At 37.4% G+C, this 23,224-nt stretch overlaps 1 protein-coding gene and 1 non-coding gene across 2 annotated transcripts in view; both read left to right on the forward strand.

Moving 5' to 3' along the window:
* The window catches only part of LOC100397397 (RNA-binding protein 45-like), a 164,314-nt gene extending 148,815 nt beyond the window's left edge, over positions 1-15,499 (forward strand). Inside the window, exon 11 of the mRNA XM_078375628.1 lies at positions 1,996-15,499. Within this exon, the coding sequence (XP_078231754.1) occupies positions 1,996-2,188 (193 nt within the window). The 3' untranslated portion in view covers positions 2,189-15,499. The remainder of the gene's footprint in view (positions 1-1,995) is intronic.
* A 4,144-nt stretch (positions 15,500-19,643) lies between these two features.
* On the forward strand, positions 19,644-19,759 carry LOC118154849 (U5 spliceosomal RNA). Its single transcript, XR_004745102.1, has one exon. It is a non-coding gene; the product is annotated as a U5 spliceosomal RNA (small nuclear RNA).
* The last annotated feature ends 3,465 nt before the right edge of the window (positions 19,760-23,224 follow it).

A 23,224-nucleotide genomic window follows, 5' to 3' on the forward strand; every position in this document is an offset into this window, starting at 1 on the left:
AAGAACATGCAAGAGTGTTATCTACATGGCAATATGGTTTGCTGCCTTCCTCCCCATCACCTATATCTGGCATGTCTCCCCATGTTATCCTTCCCCAACTCCCCACCCCTTGCTGGCCCTTCCCTAGTAAAAACTACTTATTTATATCTTCTTTTTCAATTTCTGATCATTTTCTTCTCTTACTTATCAATCACATATCCTAAGGCTCCATATAGAATTTCCTGCTATTTTGTTTTGAGGACATAAAATGGGCCAGGCCCAGTGACTCATGCCTGTGATCCCAATATTTTGGGAGGCCGAGGTAGGGGGAATCACTTGAGCTGAGGAGTTTAAGACAAGCCTGGGCAAAATGGCAAAACCCCATCTCTACAAAAAATACAAGAATTAAACAGGCATGGTGGTACATGCCTGTGGTCCTAACTACTTCTCAGGATGTGGTGGCAGGATTGCTTTTACACGGGAGGTCGAGGTTGCAGTGAACCTCCAGCCTGGGAGACCCTTTTTATTTGTGTGTGTGTGTGTGTGTGTGTGTGTGTGTGTGTGTTTAACTAAGCATCTTCTGTTTTGTTGGTGCATTGTTGAATCCTTAAGGGTTATAAAGTCGCATTGTGTAAAGGATACTTGATTGTAGGGAAAAATATATAAATGCTTTTTATTAAAAAGAAAAGGAAGATCTGGCTGGCTCATATCTGTAATCCCAACACTTTGTGAGGCTGAGGCGGGCTGACACCTGAGGTTGGGAGTTTGAGACCAGCCTGACCAACATAGTGAAATCCCATCTCTACTGAAAATACAAAATTAGCCAGATGGAGTGGTACATGCCTGTAATCCCAGTTTACTCGGGAGGCTGAGGCAGGAGAATGGCTTGAACCTGGGTGGCAGAGGTTGCAGTGAGCTGAGATCACACCATTGTGCTCCAGCCTGGGCAACAAGAGCGAAACTCTGTCTCAAAAAAAAAGGGGGGGAACTTCTTATTTTTGTGTTTTTAACATAACTTCTTTCTTCACTTTTTCTTTTAGGTCTTTTTCCCATTTGCCTTACAAGAATGTTAGTGAATTAGTTAGATAGGAAGCTTGTTAAAGAGCTGCACAAAATATCAGGAACATAATGTGGTCGTATATTAAGGCTCAAAAGGAAAAAAAAATCAGGGACATGATTCAAGTCTTTTTGACCGTTATTTAACTGATGTATTTAGTTTTTTTCTTGAACTTCCTCTTTGTGCAAGGCAGGAACTGTGTATGCTAAGTACAAGAGACATTATGTAAGCAAAATATTAAATGGACAAGACTTTATAGTTCTTGTCCTCTTAGAGCTAATCTCATGTAGGAAACAGATAAGTAACTAGAAAATTATAACCCAGTGTGATTGGTGTGTGATAAGGAATGTGTGAAATTCATTGGAGGAGCAGTTACCTTAGAAACTCTGAGAAGCCTTGAAAGAATGAAGGTGTATGTGGAGACCTGAAGGATAAAAATAATTTTTCTACAGGTGAAAGCTGGTGGTATGCATGGTTATTTCTGCCATAGAGAATGTAAAAGAAGAGCTTTTAGATAGGGAATTGGAGAGTGTTAGGAAAGATGAAACTAAAGAGTCCAAGGACTATGTCAGAAAGGCTCTTGAGCTATATTAAGGAATTTGTTGTCACCCTGGAGGCAGTGGGGAGCTGCTGAGGGGATTTTTAGGGAGTAAATGATCATATTTAGGTTTTAGAAAGATCACTCAGAAGACAGAGTAGAAAATGGATTGAAGAGGGCCAAGCCCAGTGGGTAAGGAAACTAGTGAAAAAAGAATTAGATTAAGGAAAAGATGATGGTCTGAATGAGAAGAGAGACCTGAAAGAATGAATAGAATTGACTGAGATGTTTAAGATTGACAACAGTTGGATGTCGGATCTGGGGAGAAGGGTGAAAAAGGAGTCAAGCATGGACTCCAAATTTTAGACCTGAGCAGCTGTATTTATCAATTTCAGTAGCTTATTTTTTCACTTTGTTTTAGCCGCTTTGGTAACCTGATCGAAGTTTACCTTGTGTCAGGAAAAAATGTGGGGTATGCCAAGTATGCTGATAGAGTAAGTGCGAATGATGCCATTGCCACTCTACATGGTAAGATTCTGAACGGGGTGAGACTTAAAGTTATGCTGGCAGATTCGCCAAGAGAAGAATCTAACAAACGGCAAAGAACTTACTGATTCTTGAGGTAAGCCTTTTTTAATCTGAATTTTAAAACATATTGAGTAAATAGTATAGCAAGAAGAATATGCATAAGTACTTTAATTATGAACTTTTCTTTTTAGTGATTTAGAAGTTGTCGGTTAAAAGAGCTTTGCAACTATTTAAACTTTAAAAATTGTTGACATTTACTAGAAGAATGTTTTTGCCCTTCTATCAAATAAAATTAGATTTCAATTTAGAAAGAAAAATCATTGTTTTTTGTTTGTGAAATCTTAGATTTTAAGAATTTGACTTTTTTACTATGTGCTTACATAAACTTTTATTGTCCAGTGCTGGAATATAGATTGCTTCAAAAAAATTAAAATACTTCTAAAGATCTTTCACTTGAAGAATTTGTCTTGAGTTATGAATTGAGGTGATTTATGACAGTCTTTTATAAAGATAATGTTTTGACTTTTTTCTAATGAAATGTCTAAAAGGCAATATATAATATATCATTTTTGGACCTTCTGAACCTAACCGTTGGTGTTTTCTGGACTTATATTTGTGAGTTTGTACATTAAAACAATACATTCAGAAAATATTCTTGTGCGCATATATGTGTTTTTTAAGAAAACCTGACCATTTACCAAAAACTCTTTATCTACTGTAATTTACAATATGTACAGCCATATGAATTTCATTTCCTATTTAATTTATTAGTTTTCAAAAATCAAACTATAATTTCTTTTCCTGTGACAATTAGTTTATATCTGTGTAGTTTGGGGAAACATTCTTTAAAGTTTGGCTTTTTTTATTCTGTAAAATAATTCTGAATTTCAGGGGAAGCTGTTTTCCTGTTCCCACAAACCAGCTTTCTAGGTGTATAATAGGTCAAATGTAGTAGATGGCAAGCACTTTGAATTTAGTTGAAGTTATTGGCTTGAAACTTTTATTCTTTTCACTTAAGATTTTCTTTCTGACCAATTATGTGAGCTAGCACATATGAAAATGAATCCTACCAGGCCTCACTTCCTTTACTAGGACAGGTCACGTGATTAGTCCCTCCTTCATAGAAGGCATTTGACAAGAGAAAGTGCCCATTGGACACATTACATATAATTTTAATTTTTTTTTTTTTTTTGAGACGGAGTTTCGCTGTTGTTACCCAGACTGGAGTGCAATGGCACGATCTTGGCTCACCGCAACCTCCGCCTCCTGGGTTAAAGCAATTCTCCTGCCTCAGCCTCCTGAGTAGCTGGGACTATAGGCGTGTACCACCATGCCCAGCTAATTTTTGTGTTTTTAGTAGAGATGGGGTTTCATCTTGTTGACCAGGATGGTCTCAATCTCTTGACCTCGTGATCTACCCGCCTCGGCCTTCCAAAGTGCTGGGATTATAGGTGTGACCCACCACGCCCAGCCATAATTCTAATTTTTAAATGTTTTTAAATGTTTTATTAAGTGACAAAACCAGTCTCATTGTACCATACATTGTTAGCAGTTTAATCCTGGAAATATTAAATTGCCAGTGAAAAAGAATTAGCAAGCATTTTTTCATGTTTATGAATAAAATGTTAAGAATGAATTCTATTTGGACAAGCTATTCTCTAGCATGCAAAAAAAAAAAAGGTGTTTATTCCATCTGTGAATATTTCAACAATAGGAAAGAAACAGTTCTTGTTTTTACTCAATAAATCTTTATCCTTAAAAAGGAAAATAATATAGACTTCTCAGTATAGAATAGTATATAAATTACTCTTATGGTTGAACTTTTTCTAATGAGTATTTACATGTTAAAGAGAATATTGGGCTTAAAATAAAAAGCCATCTAACTGTGACTGGGCTGGTGTCTATGGCCTTTTTTAATTAAAAACGCATAATCTCTCTCTGTCACCCAGGCTGGAGTGCAGTGGCCTGATCTGGGCTTACTGCTACTTCTACCTCCTGGGCTCAAGCAGTCCTCCCACCTCAGCATCCCAAGTAGCTGGGACTACAGGCATGTGCCACCATGCCCGGCTAATTATTACTATTTTTTGCTTTTGGTAGAGTCAGGGTTTTGCCATGTTGCCCAGGCTGGTCTTGAACTCCTGAGCTCAAGCCATCTGCCTTTCTCAGCCTCCCAAAGTGCTGGGATTACATGCGTGAACCACTGCACCTGACCCTCTTTGCCTTTTTTGAGGCCCAGTTTTCTCATGGGGCTGTTGAGAGATGAGTCAACAAAATTCCTTATAAAACGAAAAAAGCTTTTCAGGTCTAAGCTAAAACTCTTACATTTGTAGCTTCAGTGAAACCTTTGAGATGTCCTTTTACCTAAAATAATGACATCCAAATGATCAGAAACTAAAAGTATAATGATATAAAACTACCTCATGGCCAGCTGGTACTGTGAGAACTAAGCTTTATAATACCACATTTTCCCCTAAAACTCATCCAATTTCCTACATTAGAGGAACTGCATATTCAGCATGGCTGTTCATAAAAATGTTAATCTATCATGTTTCCCTTTTTTGAACGGTTACACATATTCAGGGCAGAGATAAAGTAGGGTCAGGTTAACTGAAAGGGTTATTTGGATAGGATACGATTAGCTACACGGTTTTGAATTTCTTCTAATTGCAGAATGGCTTTTTAAAAATTTTTGCTGCGGATCGTCTATTTACAATGGACTCCATTATGAGCTTCTTCTTTGTTGGTGTATTAAATAAATATATTATCTTATTTTAAGGTTTGATAAAATACTGTGGAAGACTTTCCCAAATTTTATATAGTTGTGACAAGTTTTTTTGGGTAGGTGCACCTTTTTATTTGTTTCATTAATTTTTAAGAGGCTACAGACACAGCTCATGAAGGCTAGTTTATTTCGTCTCTGAGGTATGGGCCTGGTATTGAGTGAGTCATGCCTAGGAAATAGAAGAACTGATCTTAGGATATAACTTTGAAAGTAGTTGAGTTCTATTTCAAGATAGGTCTGATAACCACAATGTAATTGTCTATTTGAGGAAAATAGAAATTTTAGTATTTCAGAGCATTGGATTTTTTATTAATTCACAACATTTTCCCTCTAGAAATTCAGTACCTGCATCATGCTTCTGAGTAAGTTTGGTTTTATTTGGGGGTGGCTCTGATTAAGCAGATAACATTGGGTATATTGAAATAAAGGAACAATTCCTAAAATTTTAGGAATACTACAACAGCTGTTTCCTTTCAGGTGATGATTTTCATACTTGTGTTGTGTTCTTTCTACAGAACAAAGACTAAATAATGACATAATCCTCAGCTGACTGACTGAAAATGTGACTGGACGCATTCCCTGTGGACAGTTGACAGCTTTTTTTTTCATATACCTGATAGTCTGTGTACAGCATTGTTTTGTCTGGGAAGCAGGGATTGCTGACATGTATTTTTGAATCCATACATTAATGCTAAAATGAACATAGTAGTTGTTCCTTAGAGCAATATGTTGTTACGTATAGCAGAAATAAAGTTTTCTTTGCTTAACTAAATCATGACTTATTTATGTGAAAGACCAGAATAGAAAAATTTAAAAGGCAGTCTTTAGAACTTGACTAAATGACATATTTTATTTATTTTGAGATGCACATCTTTCACATTTTAACACCTCTGGAAGTGGAAGCATCTCGCTATGAATTGTATGGCATAGTGTAATTGATAACCTTTTTTTCTTCCTTAGTAAAACAAGAAAAGGTGCTTTTTTCAATCAATTGCTTCTTAGAGTCAACAAAATATGGTAACTGCTACTCAATCTATACATCCAGGTTAACTGTTTACACTTAATCTAAGAACAAAAGACAAATCATTAGAAATATTTTATACTGTATTTTTTTTTAGTTATAATAAAATGTGTTGGTAATTTTGTAAAGCTGTTTTAAGATTATTAAGCAACAGTATTAAAAAAATTAAAACTTGTTGATAATAAATTTAAATAAATCTCAGTGGCTTTGGGAGATGGACATTTTTATCTTTATAGAAATAATGGCCACTCCAAAAATATGACATGTAAGGAATTTTCAAAACAGACTGCAATAGGAGGTATAGTCATTTTGAAATTAAAGATTAAAAATTAGGGCCAGGGGTGGTGACTCACCACACCTATAATCCTGTCACTTTAGGAGGCTGAGGCAGGAGGATTGCTTGAACCCTAGAGTTCAAGAAGAGATCAGCCTAGGCAGCACAGGGGACCTGCTCTCTAAAAAAATACAAAATTAGCCAGGCGTGGTGGCATGTGACTGTAGTCTCAGCTACTGAGAAGGCTGAGGTGGCAGGATTGCTTGAGCCTCGAAGACAGGCTTCAGTGAGCCACAATTGTACTGCTCCAGCCTGGACGACAAAGTGAGACCCTGTCCTAAAAATAAAAACTAAAGATTAAAAATTAGGAATCTATTCTGCTTGTATTTTAAAACTTTAACCAAAAAATGTTATTAGCTCTGTGGTTGAATTACATGTATCAAAAAGATGTATCTAAATCAAGCACTTGGCACTTTTTATAAAAAGGTATTATAAATGTTAAACATTTGTTCAAACACAATTATCTTCTCATTATACCTCTCACCTCCTGACTCAAACTAATAATGATAAAAGATTAAATTCAGCAATCTTGACCTGGCACAGTGGCTCACACCTGTAATCCCAGCACTTTGGGAGGCTGAGGCAGGTGGATCGTGATGTCAGAAGATTGAGACCATCCTGGCCACCATGGTGAAACCCCATCTCTACTAAAAATACAGAAATTAGCTGGGTGTGGGGGTTTGTGCCTACAATACCAGCTACTTAGGAGGCTGAGACAGGAAATCACTTGAACCCGGGAGGTGGAGGCTGCAGTAAGCCCGGATTGCACCACCGCACTCCAACCTGGGCGACAGTGAGATTCTTATCTCAAATAAATAAATAAATAAAATAAAAATAAATTCAGCAGTCTTTAATAGAGTATCTTATACTTGGACATCTCCATTGGAAAACTAAAATCCTTTCTTTTAAAGTCAGTGATTGGCTGGGTGCAGGGGCTCACATGTGTAATCCCAGCAGTTTGGGAAGCCGAGGCTGGCGGATCACGAGGTCAGGAGTTCAAGACCAACCTGGCCAACACAGTGAAACCCTTCTCTACTAAAATTACAAAAATTAGCAGGGCATGGTGGCACATCCCTGTAATCCCAGCTACTTGGGAGGCAGGAGAATTGAAGTCAGGAAGCGGAGGTTGCAGTGAGCTATCGCGCCATTGCAATTCAGCCTGGGTGACAGTCTTGTCTCAAAAAAAAGTCAGTGATTTTAGCAAATTTAGATAAGAAACTGTCATCTTCACAGGCAAAACTGCTGACAAGAATTGGACCAGCTATCTTTCTGTAAGCCAGAGGATGTATTTTAAAAACAAAGCAAAGCTGGGTACAGTGGCAAGTGCCTGTAGTCCTAGCTACTCAGGAGACTGAGGCAATAGGAGTGCCTGAGCCCAGGAGTTCAAGGCTGCAATGTGCTGTTATTGTACCTGTGAATAGTACAATAGTACTATAGTACACAGTCTTCCATTTCTTTGTTTTTGATTTTTTTTTAAAAGCAATGAAAAACCTAAGTGAGGGGAGTTGTAGATTAATTGCCAAAAAATAGGTATAATTATACCCAAACTCATTTACTGTACATATGGTTCAGTTTTCACATATTGGGATTAAATTGTTCCTTACAAGTCATTGGGCTGTGTCATGTAAGTAATGCTTGAATTACCTCAAAAATGTTTCTGCCAGGTGGTTAATCTAAACAGTGTAAAAGTAACAGTTATAGGAAGGAGCTCTCTACCTCCTACCTGAGTCTACTGCATCTCTGGTTAATCTTCACAATTGAGACAAAATCTTATTTCCTACAATTTTCCCCTATTAAAGTATTTCACTGGGTTTTCTAGGAGAAATTGAATCTGTCACATGTTAGCTATCATATTCCTGGCCAGCCCTCCACGTTCTCTGTTCAGATTAAACGATCCTGGTTTCTCCCTTCTACAAGTCAGGCAGCCAGTCCCAGCAACTGTGGTAAGAGTAAGGGACCTTATCTAGGTGTATTTCTTTGAATCCTAATCTAAATTCTAAAAAGATCGTATGATACCTCTCTACCTGCAAAACACTTTGCGTTTTCAGTACAACCTGTTTTGTTTTCCTTCCCAGGTGCATGTCTCAGTAAACAATGCTTAGTTCATCTTCCGTGTGCATTTCGTCTTAATCCTCTCAGTTATTTAGCTTTGGTCCTGTCTTCCTGTCTTTTGCAATTGATCCCTAAAGCTGTATTTTAGAAGCTAGAATTTCAGATTTTTCTTAGAATGAGGAAATTCTAGAACCTAAAAATAGCATTTAGTAATCTAGTTGTTTATGTCTTCACCTTAATGTTCACTTCTCAGAACACTTTGAGTGTGAGAACATAATATATAAATATTTAGATGCTCAGCGAATGTTAGTTATTAAAACTGCTAACAGTGTTTTATTAGTATATATTTATTTTTAAAAAATTTAAATAATAAGCAGTACAGCTCAATAAACCTCTCAAGTATGTAGTTAAAATAAGAAATAACATTTAAAATAAGCCTGATCAAAGCCTTCTCGTAAATTCATCAACTGAGGTCTTGTATGGCAGGTTACAGGTACTGAAAACAACTGTCAAATTTGCTGCTTCTAAATCAACATGTTCCAAACTATGTTCCTTGGAATACTAGAAAGAATTTTTCATGGTTAAATACATTTAGAAAATGTTTGGTATTTTTGGTCCCACATATTTAATCTACTATAGACAAAAAGGTAGGGAAATTATTTGTCTACAATTTTAGCTTTCTCTCAATTTTATTCTCTCTCAATTGCGATCCTATTCAGTATGAATGAAGCCATAGAGAACAGAAATAAGGGACTTAACCACTAGGTGGTGGTAAACATCGGTGATAAAGTACAGCATTTCAATGTTAATTTAAGGTCCTGAGATGGAAATGAAATGATGGTGTTTGAAATGCCTAAAACTGTGCTTTTCTTGAGGAATATTACTCTTATTGCACAAGCTGGAGTGCAATGGTGCGGTCTCTGCTCACCGCAAACCCCTCCTCCCAGATTCGAGCAGTTCTCCTGCCTCAGCCTCCTGAGTAGCTAGGATTACAGGCATGCGTCACCACACCAGATAATTTTATCTTTTTAGTAGAGACGGGGTTTCTCCATGTTGGTCAGGCTGGTCTGGATCTTCTGACCTCTGGTGATCTGCCTGCCTCGGCCTCCCAAATTTCTGGGATTACAGGCATGAGGCACTGCGCCCAGCCAAAACTGTGGTTCTTTTTTTTTTTTTTTTTTTTTTTTGAGACAGAGTTTCGCTCTTGTTACCCAGGCTGGAGTGCAATGGCGCGATCTCGGCTCACCGCAACCTCCGCCTCCTGGGTTCAGGCAATTCTCCTGCCTCAGCCTCCCGAGTAGCTGGGATTACAGGCACACGCCACCCTGACCAGCTAATTTTTTTTATATTTTTAGTAGAGACGGGGTTTCACCATGTTGACCAGGATGGTCTCCATCTCTTGACCTCATGATTCACCCGCCTCGGCCTCCCAAAGTGCTGGGATTACAGGCTTGAGCCATTGCGCCCGGCCAACTGTTAAACTTTGGCGTCCACAGGAATCACCCTGAGTGTTTGTTTAAAATATAGGTATACTGGTTCTGTAGGTTTGGGGTGAGTTTTTGAACAAGCTGTGGTTATGATGGGATAGTCAGTGGCATTCACTTTGGAATATACTGGCCTAAAGAGGTTTCATATGTTGGACCTTAGGTTGGACTGTTGTAAAAGTAAGGCATCGAGAAGTTATTTCTTAGTCTTTTTACCTTGGGCATTTTTTAGAATTATGCATCTGGTTTTTCCTGAGTTTAATATCAGTAAATAGGAATTGCATTAAGAAATTGAAAAACACAGCCTCATAAATAACAAGTAATAGGCCAGCATTTTTATTGATGTTCATAAGGGATGGTAATTGTTTATGCCATTCAAAGCTTTTACCTAACATTTTTTATTTACATTTATTTTTAAGTGAGTTGTGTAAAGAAATTACCAAAGATTGGGGCTCTGAAGAAGTACATAGGTACATGTTATTTGTTTTAAATGTCAAAGGAGTATGAAGGACATGTAATTATCATTTTCTAAAAAACTGAAATAGAATAATCAAAAGGGTACAGAAATACCTCTATATTTATGTGTGTTCTTACAGTCCTAAGGTGAATCTTCTTGTAAAATGATCGCTTTTTTGATTTATAGTTACTTTTTAACTTTCAGTGACTTTAATAAATACTAAAACTAAAAATCAGTGAGAGCAAAAACAAGTGAAATCTATTGCCTTTTCACCTAGAGGTATAGCCACACACAGGCTTTGTTCCATATGTGGATGGTAAGTGCTATTAAAAATCAGGGCAATTACTTTTACATATGATTTCAGTAAAGAGAATACCAAAAAGGTCATCCTTATTAGATAAGAAGTTCCATTTTAATACCTGAATTCTAATAAATGGATTGCATTGTTTCCTTTTCTAGAAACAGTAGCTCAAGAGCACATGGATCCTGGGAACTGAAGGTATGGTATTGGTAGGAGATCAGACAGCAGTATTCAGTTAAAATATCAAGGTGTAGTTCATTCATTAATGGCCATGCTTTGACTTTATTTAAGATGGAAAAGTTTTGTCCTCAGTAGAAAATGCAGCTCCTACTATACTTTGAGAAAGTTACCAGGCCCTGTGAAAATTTATTTGAGTGGTTATCAGAGTAAAAGGGAGTTCTGTGACTGTCATATATGAATTGAAGGCAGTATCTAGATGTCAAGGTCCACGTGAGCTAGCTAACCTAGGCTGTACCACTGTGGTACTCTTAGAAACTGCCTGTCTGACCACAATGCTGCAGTAGTGGCAGAAGGAAGGCATCAGGAGACCATTTTTAAACAGTTGTTTGTATATGAGGTACAAAACTCAAGAACTGTGTAAAAGGCAAGTACAAGTACTGTTTTCTGCAGAAATTGGGGGAGATACTGAGCACAGAAGAATAACCAAAGTGCTTCTCAACAATAACTTCTGTGAAACTATGTTTTCTGAATTCTTCAAATTCTTTTCTGATTTTATAAGTATATATTACACCTCCCTGCTTTTTTTGCTCATACATTAATATTTTCTAGCATTAGCAAGACATAGGTAGCAGCATTCATTAGCTCACAGTTTTTAAGGGTGTTGTTTGCTTGTTTATTGTTTCTTTGTTGTTATTTTAATGCTAGAAAAAAATTAAACTCATCTACTTTATGTTCTAATTTGCTAGAAGATGTGATATATGAAAGTATATAATATCATTTTTTTCCTCTCTTTGTCCACAAAGCCTATCTGGGTCAGGTGTAGTGGCTCACACCTGTAATCCCAGCACTTTGGGAGGCTGAGGTGGGCAGATCACTTGAGGTCAAGAGTTCAAGACCAGCCTAGCCAACATGGTAAATCACTGTCTCTACTGAAAAAAAAAAAAAAAATACAAAAAAACTAGCCAGTATGGTGGCAGTCACCTGTAATCCCAGCTACTAAGGAGAGCTAAGGCAGGAGAATCACTTGGAGTAATCCCAGTTTAGGAAGCTGAGGCAGAGGTTGCAGTGAGCCAAGATTTCACTACTGCACTCCAGCCTGGGTGAAAGAGCAAGACTTTATCTCAAAAATAAAAGTGAAATAAAACAAAGCCTATTCATTGTGTTGGGTTTTGGCCCTAGGAGATAATTTTTACATTCTTTTTTTTTTTTTTTTTTGAGACGGAGTTTCGCTCTTGTTACCCAGGCTGGAGTGCAATGGCGCGATCTCGGCTCACCGCAACCTCTGCCTCCTGGGTTCAGGCAATTCTCCTGCCTCAGCCTCCCAAGTAGCTGGGATTACAGGCGTGCGCCACCATGCCCAGCTAATTTTTTGTATTTTGCGTAGAGACGGGGTTTCACCATGCTGACCAGGATGGTCTCGATCTCTTGACCTCGTGATCCACCCGCCTCGGCCTCCCAAAGTGCTGGGATTACAGGCTTGAGCCACCGCGCCCGGCCAATTTTTACATTCTTACATAATTTCTCCACTGGCACAAAAGACTTCTTCCCTCTTCTATATTAGTACATTCATAACTTAATGTAAGTGCGAGCATGATCATTTGAAGAAGGTAGAGAAGAAGATTATAATCTGTTGCTTGGAGGACTGACTTTAGAAACAATCTACAGTAGCTGCTGAGAGTACTGGACAGGGTGAGCTGCTTTGGCAATGTCAAGACTAAACCAACAGTGGCAAAAAAAGAGTGTACTAGCAAAGATAGCACCTACTTTTGGTTTATTATCACCAACTTCTACCAGTATTTATCTACCATCAGGTACCATCTTGGCTTATTTCTTTCACCGGCAATTTCTAACAGGGTTTATCTCCTAATAATTTTAGCCTAAATCTAGGAATCATAGGCAATAAGGAGTCTATACCAGGTACTGTAATGTCATCCCTACGTCTTATTTACTATGTTAACTTAAAGGAGGTATTTCACACACAAGAAAAATGGAAGTAGATCTCCCTTACATCATCCTTAAAGATTAGCAACATGCCTGGAATACCCAACTTCTACCAATTAGGTTTTAGCTATTTGTAACAAGAATTTATCATGTCTTCTAGATCTTGTTGATTTTATTAGCCTTCAGTTCCCAGAAAGTGGGTTTCATATATGGTACCCACATTGCCTTCTTGGGTCTGTTTTCTCATCTAGAAAATAAGAAATAATAATGAGTAGTGTAAATGCAAGCCACTGCAAACCTCCTCCCCCGGTGTTCTATAAAAATATCCTTGAAAACATTAAATAGGAAGAAAATTCATGTCAATCATAGAAACTTAGGTAAAAATAGTGGAAACTAGAATTTCTACTAAATCGAAATTTAGTAGAATACCAGTAAGGAGTAGGATTTTTAAAAATGGCTGACTCCAATTTGACATCAGAACATCTTGTTAATAAAACAAGATGACACCATAACCTCCCATCTTCTAAGACTCCTTATTAACTTAACATATGCAAAAGCTATACTATTAATTTGAGACAGCTATTGAGAGTCTTGTCATAATAGGCTCCTTTCAGCATTCCTTCACTAGTGGCCCTGAAGCTGCACTATGTTGGAGGTTTTGTTGACTAAGAGAACCACATCTGGCATTCACCTCCACAGGGGAGTCATAAAAGATCCTGCCTCTGACTAGAAGAGTATGAATGGCAAAGGTGACATAACCAGCACAAAAAGACCTATTAGCTTCTGCACATCAGCTGGTCTAAATCAGCTGATACTTACAGATGGGGAGCAGGGGGTACGGAATGTTCTTTTTCAGCTTCTTTGACTTGAGAACTTTTATCTTATTGCAAGGAAGTCCCTTACCCTCTTCTATCCTAGATCTGACAGACCTGGGATTTCCTGAGGGAATGAAATGAGTCTAGCACCTCTGACCACCTGCTGGGTATTATATCAGCACTTACTGGGTAGACTGAGAAAGAGCTGAAAGCAATATTCCGAGTCTGATAGTTCTCTGCAATTGGCCTCGATAACCTCATTGATAAATAAGTAACTAAATGGGCAAAAAAATTGAACAAGCACTTCACAAAAGACCAAAAGAGATGGCAGGGTTTTTGTTTGGTGAGGGAGGGTTCTTTTGTTTTGTTTTGGGGTTTCGTTTTGTGTTTTTGGCAGAGGACAGGAGGATTGGGTGGATTCCTTTTGTAAAGAAATATTAAAATATTCTTTTTAATTTGACAGTTAAATTTAAGAATCTTTTAAAACTCAGAATGTTCAACCATATTAGTCATTAATGAGCTGCACATTAAAACTACAGTAAGATAGCCTAACAGTGGTATGAATAGCAAGAATTAAAATGTTGACAATACTAAGTAATGGTGACAGTGTGAAGCAATAAGAACTGCTGGTGCAAGTGTAAGTTGGCTCAACCACTTGGGAAAATGTTTGACAGTATCTACTAAGGTTGAACATATGTACCCCCTCAACTGAGCAATTCCACTTCAAGCATATATCCAATAAAGATGTGTACGTATATGTACCAAAAGATACATAGAAAAATGTTCTTACTATTATTCACAGTAGCCTCAAAGTGGAAACAATCCCAATGTCCATGAACAGAATACATATAACGCTCTATAGCAAGGAAATGAGCTAACTCTTGCTACACTTAACGATTTGAAGGAATCTCACTAACATAATGTTTAACAAAAGCAACCAGCCAACAAAAGATGTGCTGTTGTATTCCCACTTACAGAGTTCAGAAACAAGCAAAACATACCTTTGAGCAGATGAAATGGGGAAGGTCACAAAGGGAGTTATGGTGTGCTGGTGATCTTGTCTTTCTTGACCAGGATGGGGATAACTGATCGTCTTTTGAGCTGTATTCTATGGAGTATGCGTTTTTTATTTATCTTTTCCTTCGATTAAAGTTTTACTTTCTTAGTGAATAAAGCAAAAATCAGCATGAGGCTGGTGAAACGGACAGTTCTGCAGAATGAGAGAAGAGCAATGTCCTGAAGCATTTAGAAAGAAGGACTTTGTTCTTCCAGTGCTTATAGAACAAGAAATATTAGAAAAGATCTGCTTTTGCTCCCCCTATGATGCAGTAGGGTATTATGATAGCAAGACGGCAGGAGAGTAACAGTGAGAAAAGAAAAGGAGACGCTAAATTAATATTTGTGTCAGAGATAATAAATAGTCATGGCACTAAAGAAAACTGAATCCACGATGAACAGTGAATACTGAACTACTTTTCAGAATCCTATGGGTTCTCATGAGCCCACAAAGGGAAGATGGAAGGGGGTTCCCCCACTTCTTGTTCATTATCCAGATCAGAAATAACCTTCATCGATGTTATATATTGTGCTTTAAAAGCTTTCCTTTAAAGGATTCTGCAGTGTAAATAAGTTAGGATGAGCAGAAAGCACCAGAGCAGAAGGTAAAAAGCATCCTCCAACGAATATAGCAAGAGAAAAGGTGCAGGTCAAAAAGGCTGATTACAGAGACTTATCATTTGACTAATAGAGGTTCCCAATAAACAATTACCTGCTTTAATAGAAGAAACAATGTTGACCTAAAAAATTTTAAAAAGCACAAGACTGAAGATCCTCTTCTACATATTTTAAATGCCATGTGGAATGGGGCAATGTCTGCTGTTTTGTAGCCCAGGATTTTTCTACTCATCCTTATTGTAAAGGTAACAGTCATTCTGGGATAGACAATGTACTGCTCATTTGCCATTTCTGGAAAAATAATTAATCACTACACTCCCAAAATGAGTTCAAAATTAAGAATAAAAGAATCAAAATTAAGAATAAAAGAATAAGGAAAGAAAGGCTAGTTGGTGAACATTGAAATCATCACTGAAACTACTAGAATAATAAAGATAATTATAAATTTCATTTTTTAAAAAAAGGTTTATTATATGATTTATCTATTACAAAATTTTTCAGTGGGGTTTATAACCCTTGGTTAAGTTAATGAAGGCCAGGAAGGAGTGTTAGTTTCTTTTTTTCAGGGGGCAGAGGCAGATAAGGTGTAAAAATCCTTCTGTTTTGTAAAGAAATATTAAAATTAATTTTTTTACTTTGATAATTAAATGTAAGATTAAGAATCTTTTGAAATCTGTTAAGGTGGTTGAAAATAAAATTAATAACAATGTCTCCTCTTCAAATTCTTGAACAATACAAAAGTGAGATTGTATGGATGACAAATGTCAAAAAAAAGCACATAAACTGTTCGAACTGTTTAAATTCTAAACACAAAATGAAAGTATTTCTTTCACCCAAGAGACTTACCTTTAAATCCAATTCTGTCACACACACTTAACCCAAAAAGTACCTCAGAGTACAATTTAAGGAGAAGTTATAAGGCTAAATAACAGGAGCATAGTGTCTGATAAAATTACAATTACTAGTGAAGACAACGAGCCCTGACACTTAAATGCAGGCTTCTATAGGATTAAAATGTGAAAGTTCAAAGGCCTTTACAATACTGTAAGTATTGTGATGGAAACCTAAACATGTTCCGTGAACCATCACAACACAAATAGGGGGAGAAATTATCCTCAAGAAATGAAAAGTAATAAAGCAAAATTAGTATGTACAGAAAAAATATAATTACCTTTTCTCAAATGAAATAGTTTACAAATCCATCAGATAGCAATGTCGCATGACAAAAGCAGCATAGAGGACCCAGAAAGATCTCTTAGATTTTTGAATATTAGCTGATTTAGAGTATTTGTAGCAGGATAAAAGAAACACTTCCAACATGTTCTTTCCAGCCTCTTTGTTTGAAGTACTTTGGTCTGATTGCAAGGACATCTCTTGCCATCTTCTACCCTAAGCCTAGATCCTATGGGCCTCCTTGGATTCCTTAGGAATTAAATGGGTCTGATATTCAGTACCCACCTGCTGTACATTAGTTCAGCATCTGAATGGCCTGTAATAGCTGAAAGCAATCGTTAGAGCCTGACAGTTTCCTTGCAGTGCATTTTAAAGGGCAAAAGTTACACATGGTAATAAAACTAAAAAATACTAATTAAATTATAGTCCCTTGAAAAATAATTTAGAAGCCTTCTAAACAGTGTTTTGTCAAAAAGGTCCAGTAAAATTGAGTGAAAACAAAATGGCAAATAAGAAGATGTGTTTAAAGCTATGCTGAAAGGCAAACTGATAGCCACTATTATATAGAACGTGAAAATGAATGAATTAGACATGTAACACAAGGGAAAAAAGTAATGCGGATGAGACTAATTAGAAATAAATCAAAAGAAGGCAAATAAACAGACAACCTCCTGGAAAATGCATTTTTTAAAAAAATCAAAATCAGAAATGATAATTAAAACCAGAAGAGATTATTAAAAAACTAAATGCCATCCTTAATTCTCTATTTTAGTTCAAATACTTGCTATGAAATATTCAGTATGCCACCAGCACAGTGGCTCAAACCTGTAATCCCAACACTTTGGGAGGCCGAGGCAGGCAGATCATGAGGTCAAGAGATTGAGACCATCCTGGCCAACATGGTGAAACCCCAACTTTACTAAAAATACAATAATTAGCTGGGTGTGGTGGCACACACCTGTAGTTCCAGCTACTCGAGAGGCTGAAGCAGGAGAATTGCTCGAACCCAGGAGGTGGATGTTGCAGTAAGGGGAGATCACGCCACTCCACTCCAGCCTGGTGACAGAGTGAGACTCCATCTCAAGATATATATATATATATTCAGTACACAAGTTTAGAAAACCTACAAAATTCAAACAGCTCAGTAACCAAAGAAAAAATATAGTAACCAGTGAATTATATCTCCTCCAGTGAGTCCTGATCACTTATGCATTCTCCCAAACTTTTAAGAAACACATTACTTCCAAGGTATATCAGTTTTCTCTTGCAGACAGAAAAAGATGAGTGTATACCACATTAAATTTTGTACAGTTATTGTTACCCTGACACCAAAACTTTGAAAAGACAAAAATCAAAGTTATAGATTGTTCTTTTACCTATGAATATGGATGCAAACAAACCTAAATAAAATATTAGAAATATAAATCATGTGTTCAAAGAACAACTTACCAAGTAGGGTTTATCTTTTGATGAAAGAGCAGTTCCCACTGAGGGAGGAAAAACTGTCAATACACTTTTTTTGAGGGGGGGACAAGGTCTCACTTTGTTGCTCAGGCTGCTCTCAAATTATAATACACATCTCAGTATAGTCACAATGAGGTCTGTTTGCCCAAATTGGTTGTTCATTTGTGATCATATGACTATCATGGATTCTTTGGATTATGCATGATTAGTTTGAAACAATCACTAGCTGGAAGGATGGGACTAGCCTGAGTTGTTGAAATGAATCAGTATCTAGCCTTGTTCCCAACCTCATGACTGCAGTATAATGGAGAAGGTATGGAAAGCATGTTGGTAAGGCAAACACAATGTCTAAAACTGCTTATTTGCTAGATTTATTGCCAGGCACTGGGCAAGTGACTTTACATATCTCAGAACTCTATGATGTTAGTACTATTTTTCCTGTTTTATCAACAGGAAGCTGAAGTACATTCAGAAAATAAAGTGACTTGCTCAAGAAACAGCCAGCAAATGGGGAAGCTGGGCTTCAGATACAGGCAGACTTAAAATTGATGCCCAGTCTCTTAACCACTACACTAAATATCAATGGTCATAATGAAGATTACAGACGCTACCACATGCACACACTAATCGAATATTATGTAACACCAAATTCTTCCAAAACTATGGGATAGAATGGAAATAATGCTTACTATTTAGAGAAAGCAAACAGAATACAAAATTGCATATAATGTGGTTAATGATTTTTTTTAAAAAGCTAGAATGGATTTGAAAGAGCAGCCTGGGCACTGTGGCTCATGCCTGTAATCCCAGCAATTTGGGAGGCTGAGGCAGTGGCTCATGCCTGTAATCCCAGCACTTGGGAGTCTTGGCGGATCACCTGATGTCGGGAGTTTGAGACCAGCCTGACCAACATGGAGAAATCCCATCTCTACAAAAAATACAAAATTAGCCAGACATGGTGGTGCAGGTGGTAATCCCAGCTGCTCAGGAAGCTGAGGCAGGAGAATCACTTGAACCTGGGAAGTGAGCCAAGATCACGCCAGTGCACTACAGCCTGGGCAGCAAGAGCAAAACTCCCTCTCAAAAAAAAAAAAAGAAAAAGAAAGAAGAAAGAAAGAAAGAAAAGAAGAAAGAAGAAAGAAAGAAAGAAAGAAAGAAAGAAAGAAAGAAAGAAAGAAAGAAAGAAAGAGAAAGAAAGAAAAGAAAAAGAAAGAGTCTTATGGGCGTATTTGCTTTTCACTATTTTCATTTTTCCTTGGTGAACATTTGCACTTTAAAAAAAATCTAAAAATTATCCTGTATGCCCTACTAAATTGTGGTTTTTATGAGCAAAGCCTGTGTTTTATTTTTGTAACCTCAAACACAGCTATGCACCTTACAATAATAGGCACAAAATCAATTTTTATCCATTTGGATTACAACATAATGGATTCCTATGTGTGTCTTCTGCAGAGATTCTGTAAACAAATGTGTATTCTCTATAGATATTGCAATAATTATTTAGGTACTACCTTTTCAAATTGAAGTTTTACTTAGGCTTATTTTTAAAGATTATGCTAATTTTTATTTTAATGTTGTGTTTTTGTTGTTTTCTACAATTCTACTAGTGCCTAGTCCACAGTCCAAATACAAATCCAGATGATTTTTTGAATAATAAATGACACTTGTTAAACTCTTACTATATCACTACTGTTCCAAGCATTGTGAGATATTTTCCCATTTAGCAATCTAACAGTTCTGTGAAATTAATACTGTGAGGCACAGGAAGGTTAAATGGCTTCTGACAGGACACATAGCCAGTGGAGCTGGGATTAATGCTCAACAAATATGACTCCATGGCCTCACTTAAGTTCCCACGTTGTGATACTCTGGTTTATCTTCAGATCATATAAATCTTTTGCCTTTTACTGAAGATTTCTGTGGAGAGGAACAGTTAGGAGTTTTTACCCAAGTTTTTGAGGTCTCTTGTTTAATTTTCTTTTAAGTTTACATGCTGTTTAATTCAACCATTGTTCTGGGTACTGTTTGTTTTTTAAGAAAGAAATATAAAATCTTTATGTTATAAATAGACCATGTAATTGTGAAAACATTTTTATTCCATTTTATGACTCCTTGAAAGAATGAGGTGGCAGGAAAAGATAAGAAAAGTATAACTGTGATGAGAGGATGTGAAAGCAGGAGAAAGGATTACAGATGGCAGGATTAAGAGGTGACTTAGTGACTTTGGGGTCAAAGTGTTGGTTCCTTTTTCACCTTGGTTGTACAAGTTAATTCAACAATAATATATTTGAACATGTATGTACTAGCTGCCAAGGACATAATAGTGAAGAGAAAGAAAAAAAGATGACTTATTTGCATTATATAATAGCTTATAAAATTATTACATGCTATTATAACTTTATAATGTAGTTTGAAGTAATAGTTTACAGTGAGGTCAGCTGCCACTTGAGTAAAGCAGGCTGACTTCTCCCAAACATATCAATTTTAGAGGATTCACAAGAACAGAGGAATTCCCCTTTTCTGTCATCCTTAATTTGTCCACACCCAATTCTGATTTGGGGTTCGTTTTAAAGGGTTTTATTGTTGTGTTATTGGAGATAAAGATTACAGTGTCGTCTACACTGCTTAAGCGTAAGATTTGAGAATTCTTGATTAATGCAAACACTCTCATACTGACTTTTGGAGAATATTCCCATGGGTCTATTGTGTTTCTGTTTGTCTTGTAAGCAGAGGCACTATCTTTTTTAATGATTTTATAAAGTAAACAGTCTCAGAAGACAGATAGTTTCTCCCTCTGGAGCAAAAGACAAGTTCTATCCAGTAAAATTAAGATGATGTTTCCTTCCAGGGCAAAGGGCCAGCAGACTTACAGCTCTTGGTGAAAGATTGAGGCTCCTTAAGCTCGGTGTTCTTCCATTCTAGCACACAGTGCTGCATGCATGGCATCCACTCGGGCCCCTCTGCATTACCCCTGTAAGACCTGGGGGGTGACAGGAGCCAAGGCAGACATGCAGCTCAAGCCGCTTACTGTGTTGTGGATAATGAAATCCTTTGTCTCTGATGCAGGAGACGGTGGCAGGCTTTTTATCTTGCAAGTAGGATAACATTTCAGACCCTTCACAGTTCTTGACAATCGCATCCCTTCAAGATATAGATCATTTTTATTGGGGCAGCAAGTTCCCTCATGCCCCTTTCCCATCAATCTCACAAGAATCTCCTTTTTCTGATTTCATTCACACTAGATAGTGTTGCATTTTCTAGAGCATCACCTACATGGAATCATACCGTATACAGCTGTCGCTTGGTAATTGCAAAGGAATCCACTGATGCTCAAATGGATAAGTCATATAAAATGATTGTAGGCCAGGTACAGTGACTCATGCCTGTAACTCCAGCGTTTTGGGAGTCCGAGGTGGGTGGATTGCTTGACCTCAGGAGTTTGAGACCAGCCTAAGCAATATGGTTAAACCCCATCTCTACCAAAAGAAAAAAGAAAGAAAAAGAAAATTAGCCTGGCATGGTGGCTCATACCTGTAGTCCCAGCTACTTGGGGGACTGAGGTGAGAAGATCACTTGAGCCCAGGGGGGCAGAGATTGTGCCACTGCACTCCAGCCTGGGTAACAGAGCAAGACCCTGTCTCGAAAGGAAATAAAAATAAAATGGTGTAGCATTTGCATATAATTTATGCACATTTTCTTGTTTGCTTTATCTGTAGATTACTTACAATACCTAGTAAAATGTAAATGCTTTGTAAGCAGTTGTTATACTGTATTGCTAAGGAAATAATGACAGGAAAAAAGTCTGTATGTGTTCAATGCAGGCACAACCATCCATTTTTTTTTTTCACATATTTTCAAACTAGGCTGGTTGAATCCACAGATGTAGAACCCAAGGATACGGAAAGCTGACTGTGTACTCATTTGTGTTTATCTGCTTTCACTCAGTATGAGGTCTGTGAAATTCATACATGCTGTCGTGCATATCAATGGTTCATTCCTTTTCATGGCTGAAGAGTAGTCTATTGTAAAAATAGCAGTTGTAGCATTAGTCATTCACTTGTTTAGCTTTATCATATATAAGACATTGGGAATCAAACATTGTTTTGACTAGATTCTATTACCTTTTTATGAAGAGTCTTTATTTCTATTCTAGCAGGTGCTTAGCTTGTTTGGACCCCCATTTCCTCTTCTGCAGTTGGCAGCCACTGGATTTCTGTTGGAGTTTTCAGCTTTCCAGTTATTATTTTCCATCACCACCACCTCTGGTAGTCTCCTTTGCACATGCACAGCCAAAGAGTCAGCCCAAAAAATTGAGTGAGGTTTATCCTAGATGTTGGGACTCCTTGTTTTTGGCTCTATCCCTTTTGGGGTATGCTCCCTTGCTCTCATATTGCTTAGGCATCCCCAGTTCGTGCCCACTGACTCAAGCCAGTAAGACTGCACTTTTCTGCTTGAGTTCTAGCATCACTATGCTGAGGTAAAGTTTCATAAACATGAATCTCACCCAGTGTGATTCTCTTCCTTCAATGTTTACTCCCCTTGGTTTCTGCCTGCTTTTGATTCTACAAGTACCTTCAATTAGTTCATATATATGTCAATTACCAATTAGTTCACATATATATGAACCAATCGAATATATATATGTTCCCCAGAGTTTATAATTATTATAGAACATATAGTCTGATAAAAGCTCCTCTCTCATTTTCAGAATCAGAACCCTGTGTAGTGCATTTTTATTCCTTTATTTCAAAATTTCTGTGACATTTTACTTTGGATGTATCTCTTACAAGCAACATGTGACTAGATTTTGCTTTTTGTGAAATCTGATAGTCTGTCATTCATTAGATCAGTTTAACCCATTTACATTCATTGTGATTAATGACATTTAGATTTACTTATTTACTCATTCATTCATTTAGAAGTGTGGTCTTGCTGTGTTGCCCAGGCTGGTTTTGGACTCCTGGACTCAAAAGTGATCCTCCTGCCTCATCCTCCAGAATAGCTGGGACTTCCAGTGTGTGCCATCGAGCCTAGCTATTTTTTGTTGTTGTTTGATTTTTAAGACAGAATTTCACTCTTGTTGCACACGTGGGAATAAGAGTGAAATGGCACAATCTCGGCTCACTGCAACCTCCGCCTCCTGGTTTCAAGCGATTTTCCTGCCTCAGCCTCCCAAGTAGCTGGGAATACAGGTGTGTACCACCATTCCTGTATTTTTAGTAGAGACGGAGTTTCACTATGGTGGTCAGGCTGGTCTTGAACTCCTGACCTCAAGTGATCTGCCCACCTCGGCCTCCCAAAGTGTTGGGATTACAGGCGTGAGCCACCGTGCCTGGCCTATCATGCCTAGCTCTAGCATTTATTTTTTACCATTTTATTTTATGTGTTTATCATTATTTATATTTGCTTCTTCAGTTTTGGTCTTCTGCCAGGTTGATAAGGTT

The sequence above is a fragment of the Callithrix jacchus genome, chromosome 6 (genome assembly GCF_049354715.1).
Source record: "Callithrix jacchus isolate 240 chromosome 6, calJac240_pri, whole genome shotgun sequence".
In the NCBI taxonomy this organism is placed as follows: Eukaryota; Metazoa; Chordata; class Mammalia; order Primates; family Cebidae; genus Callithrix; species Callithrix jacchus.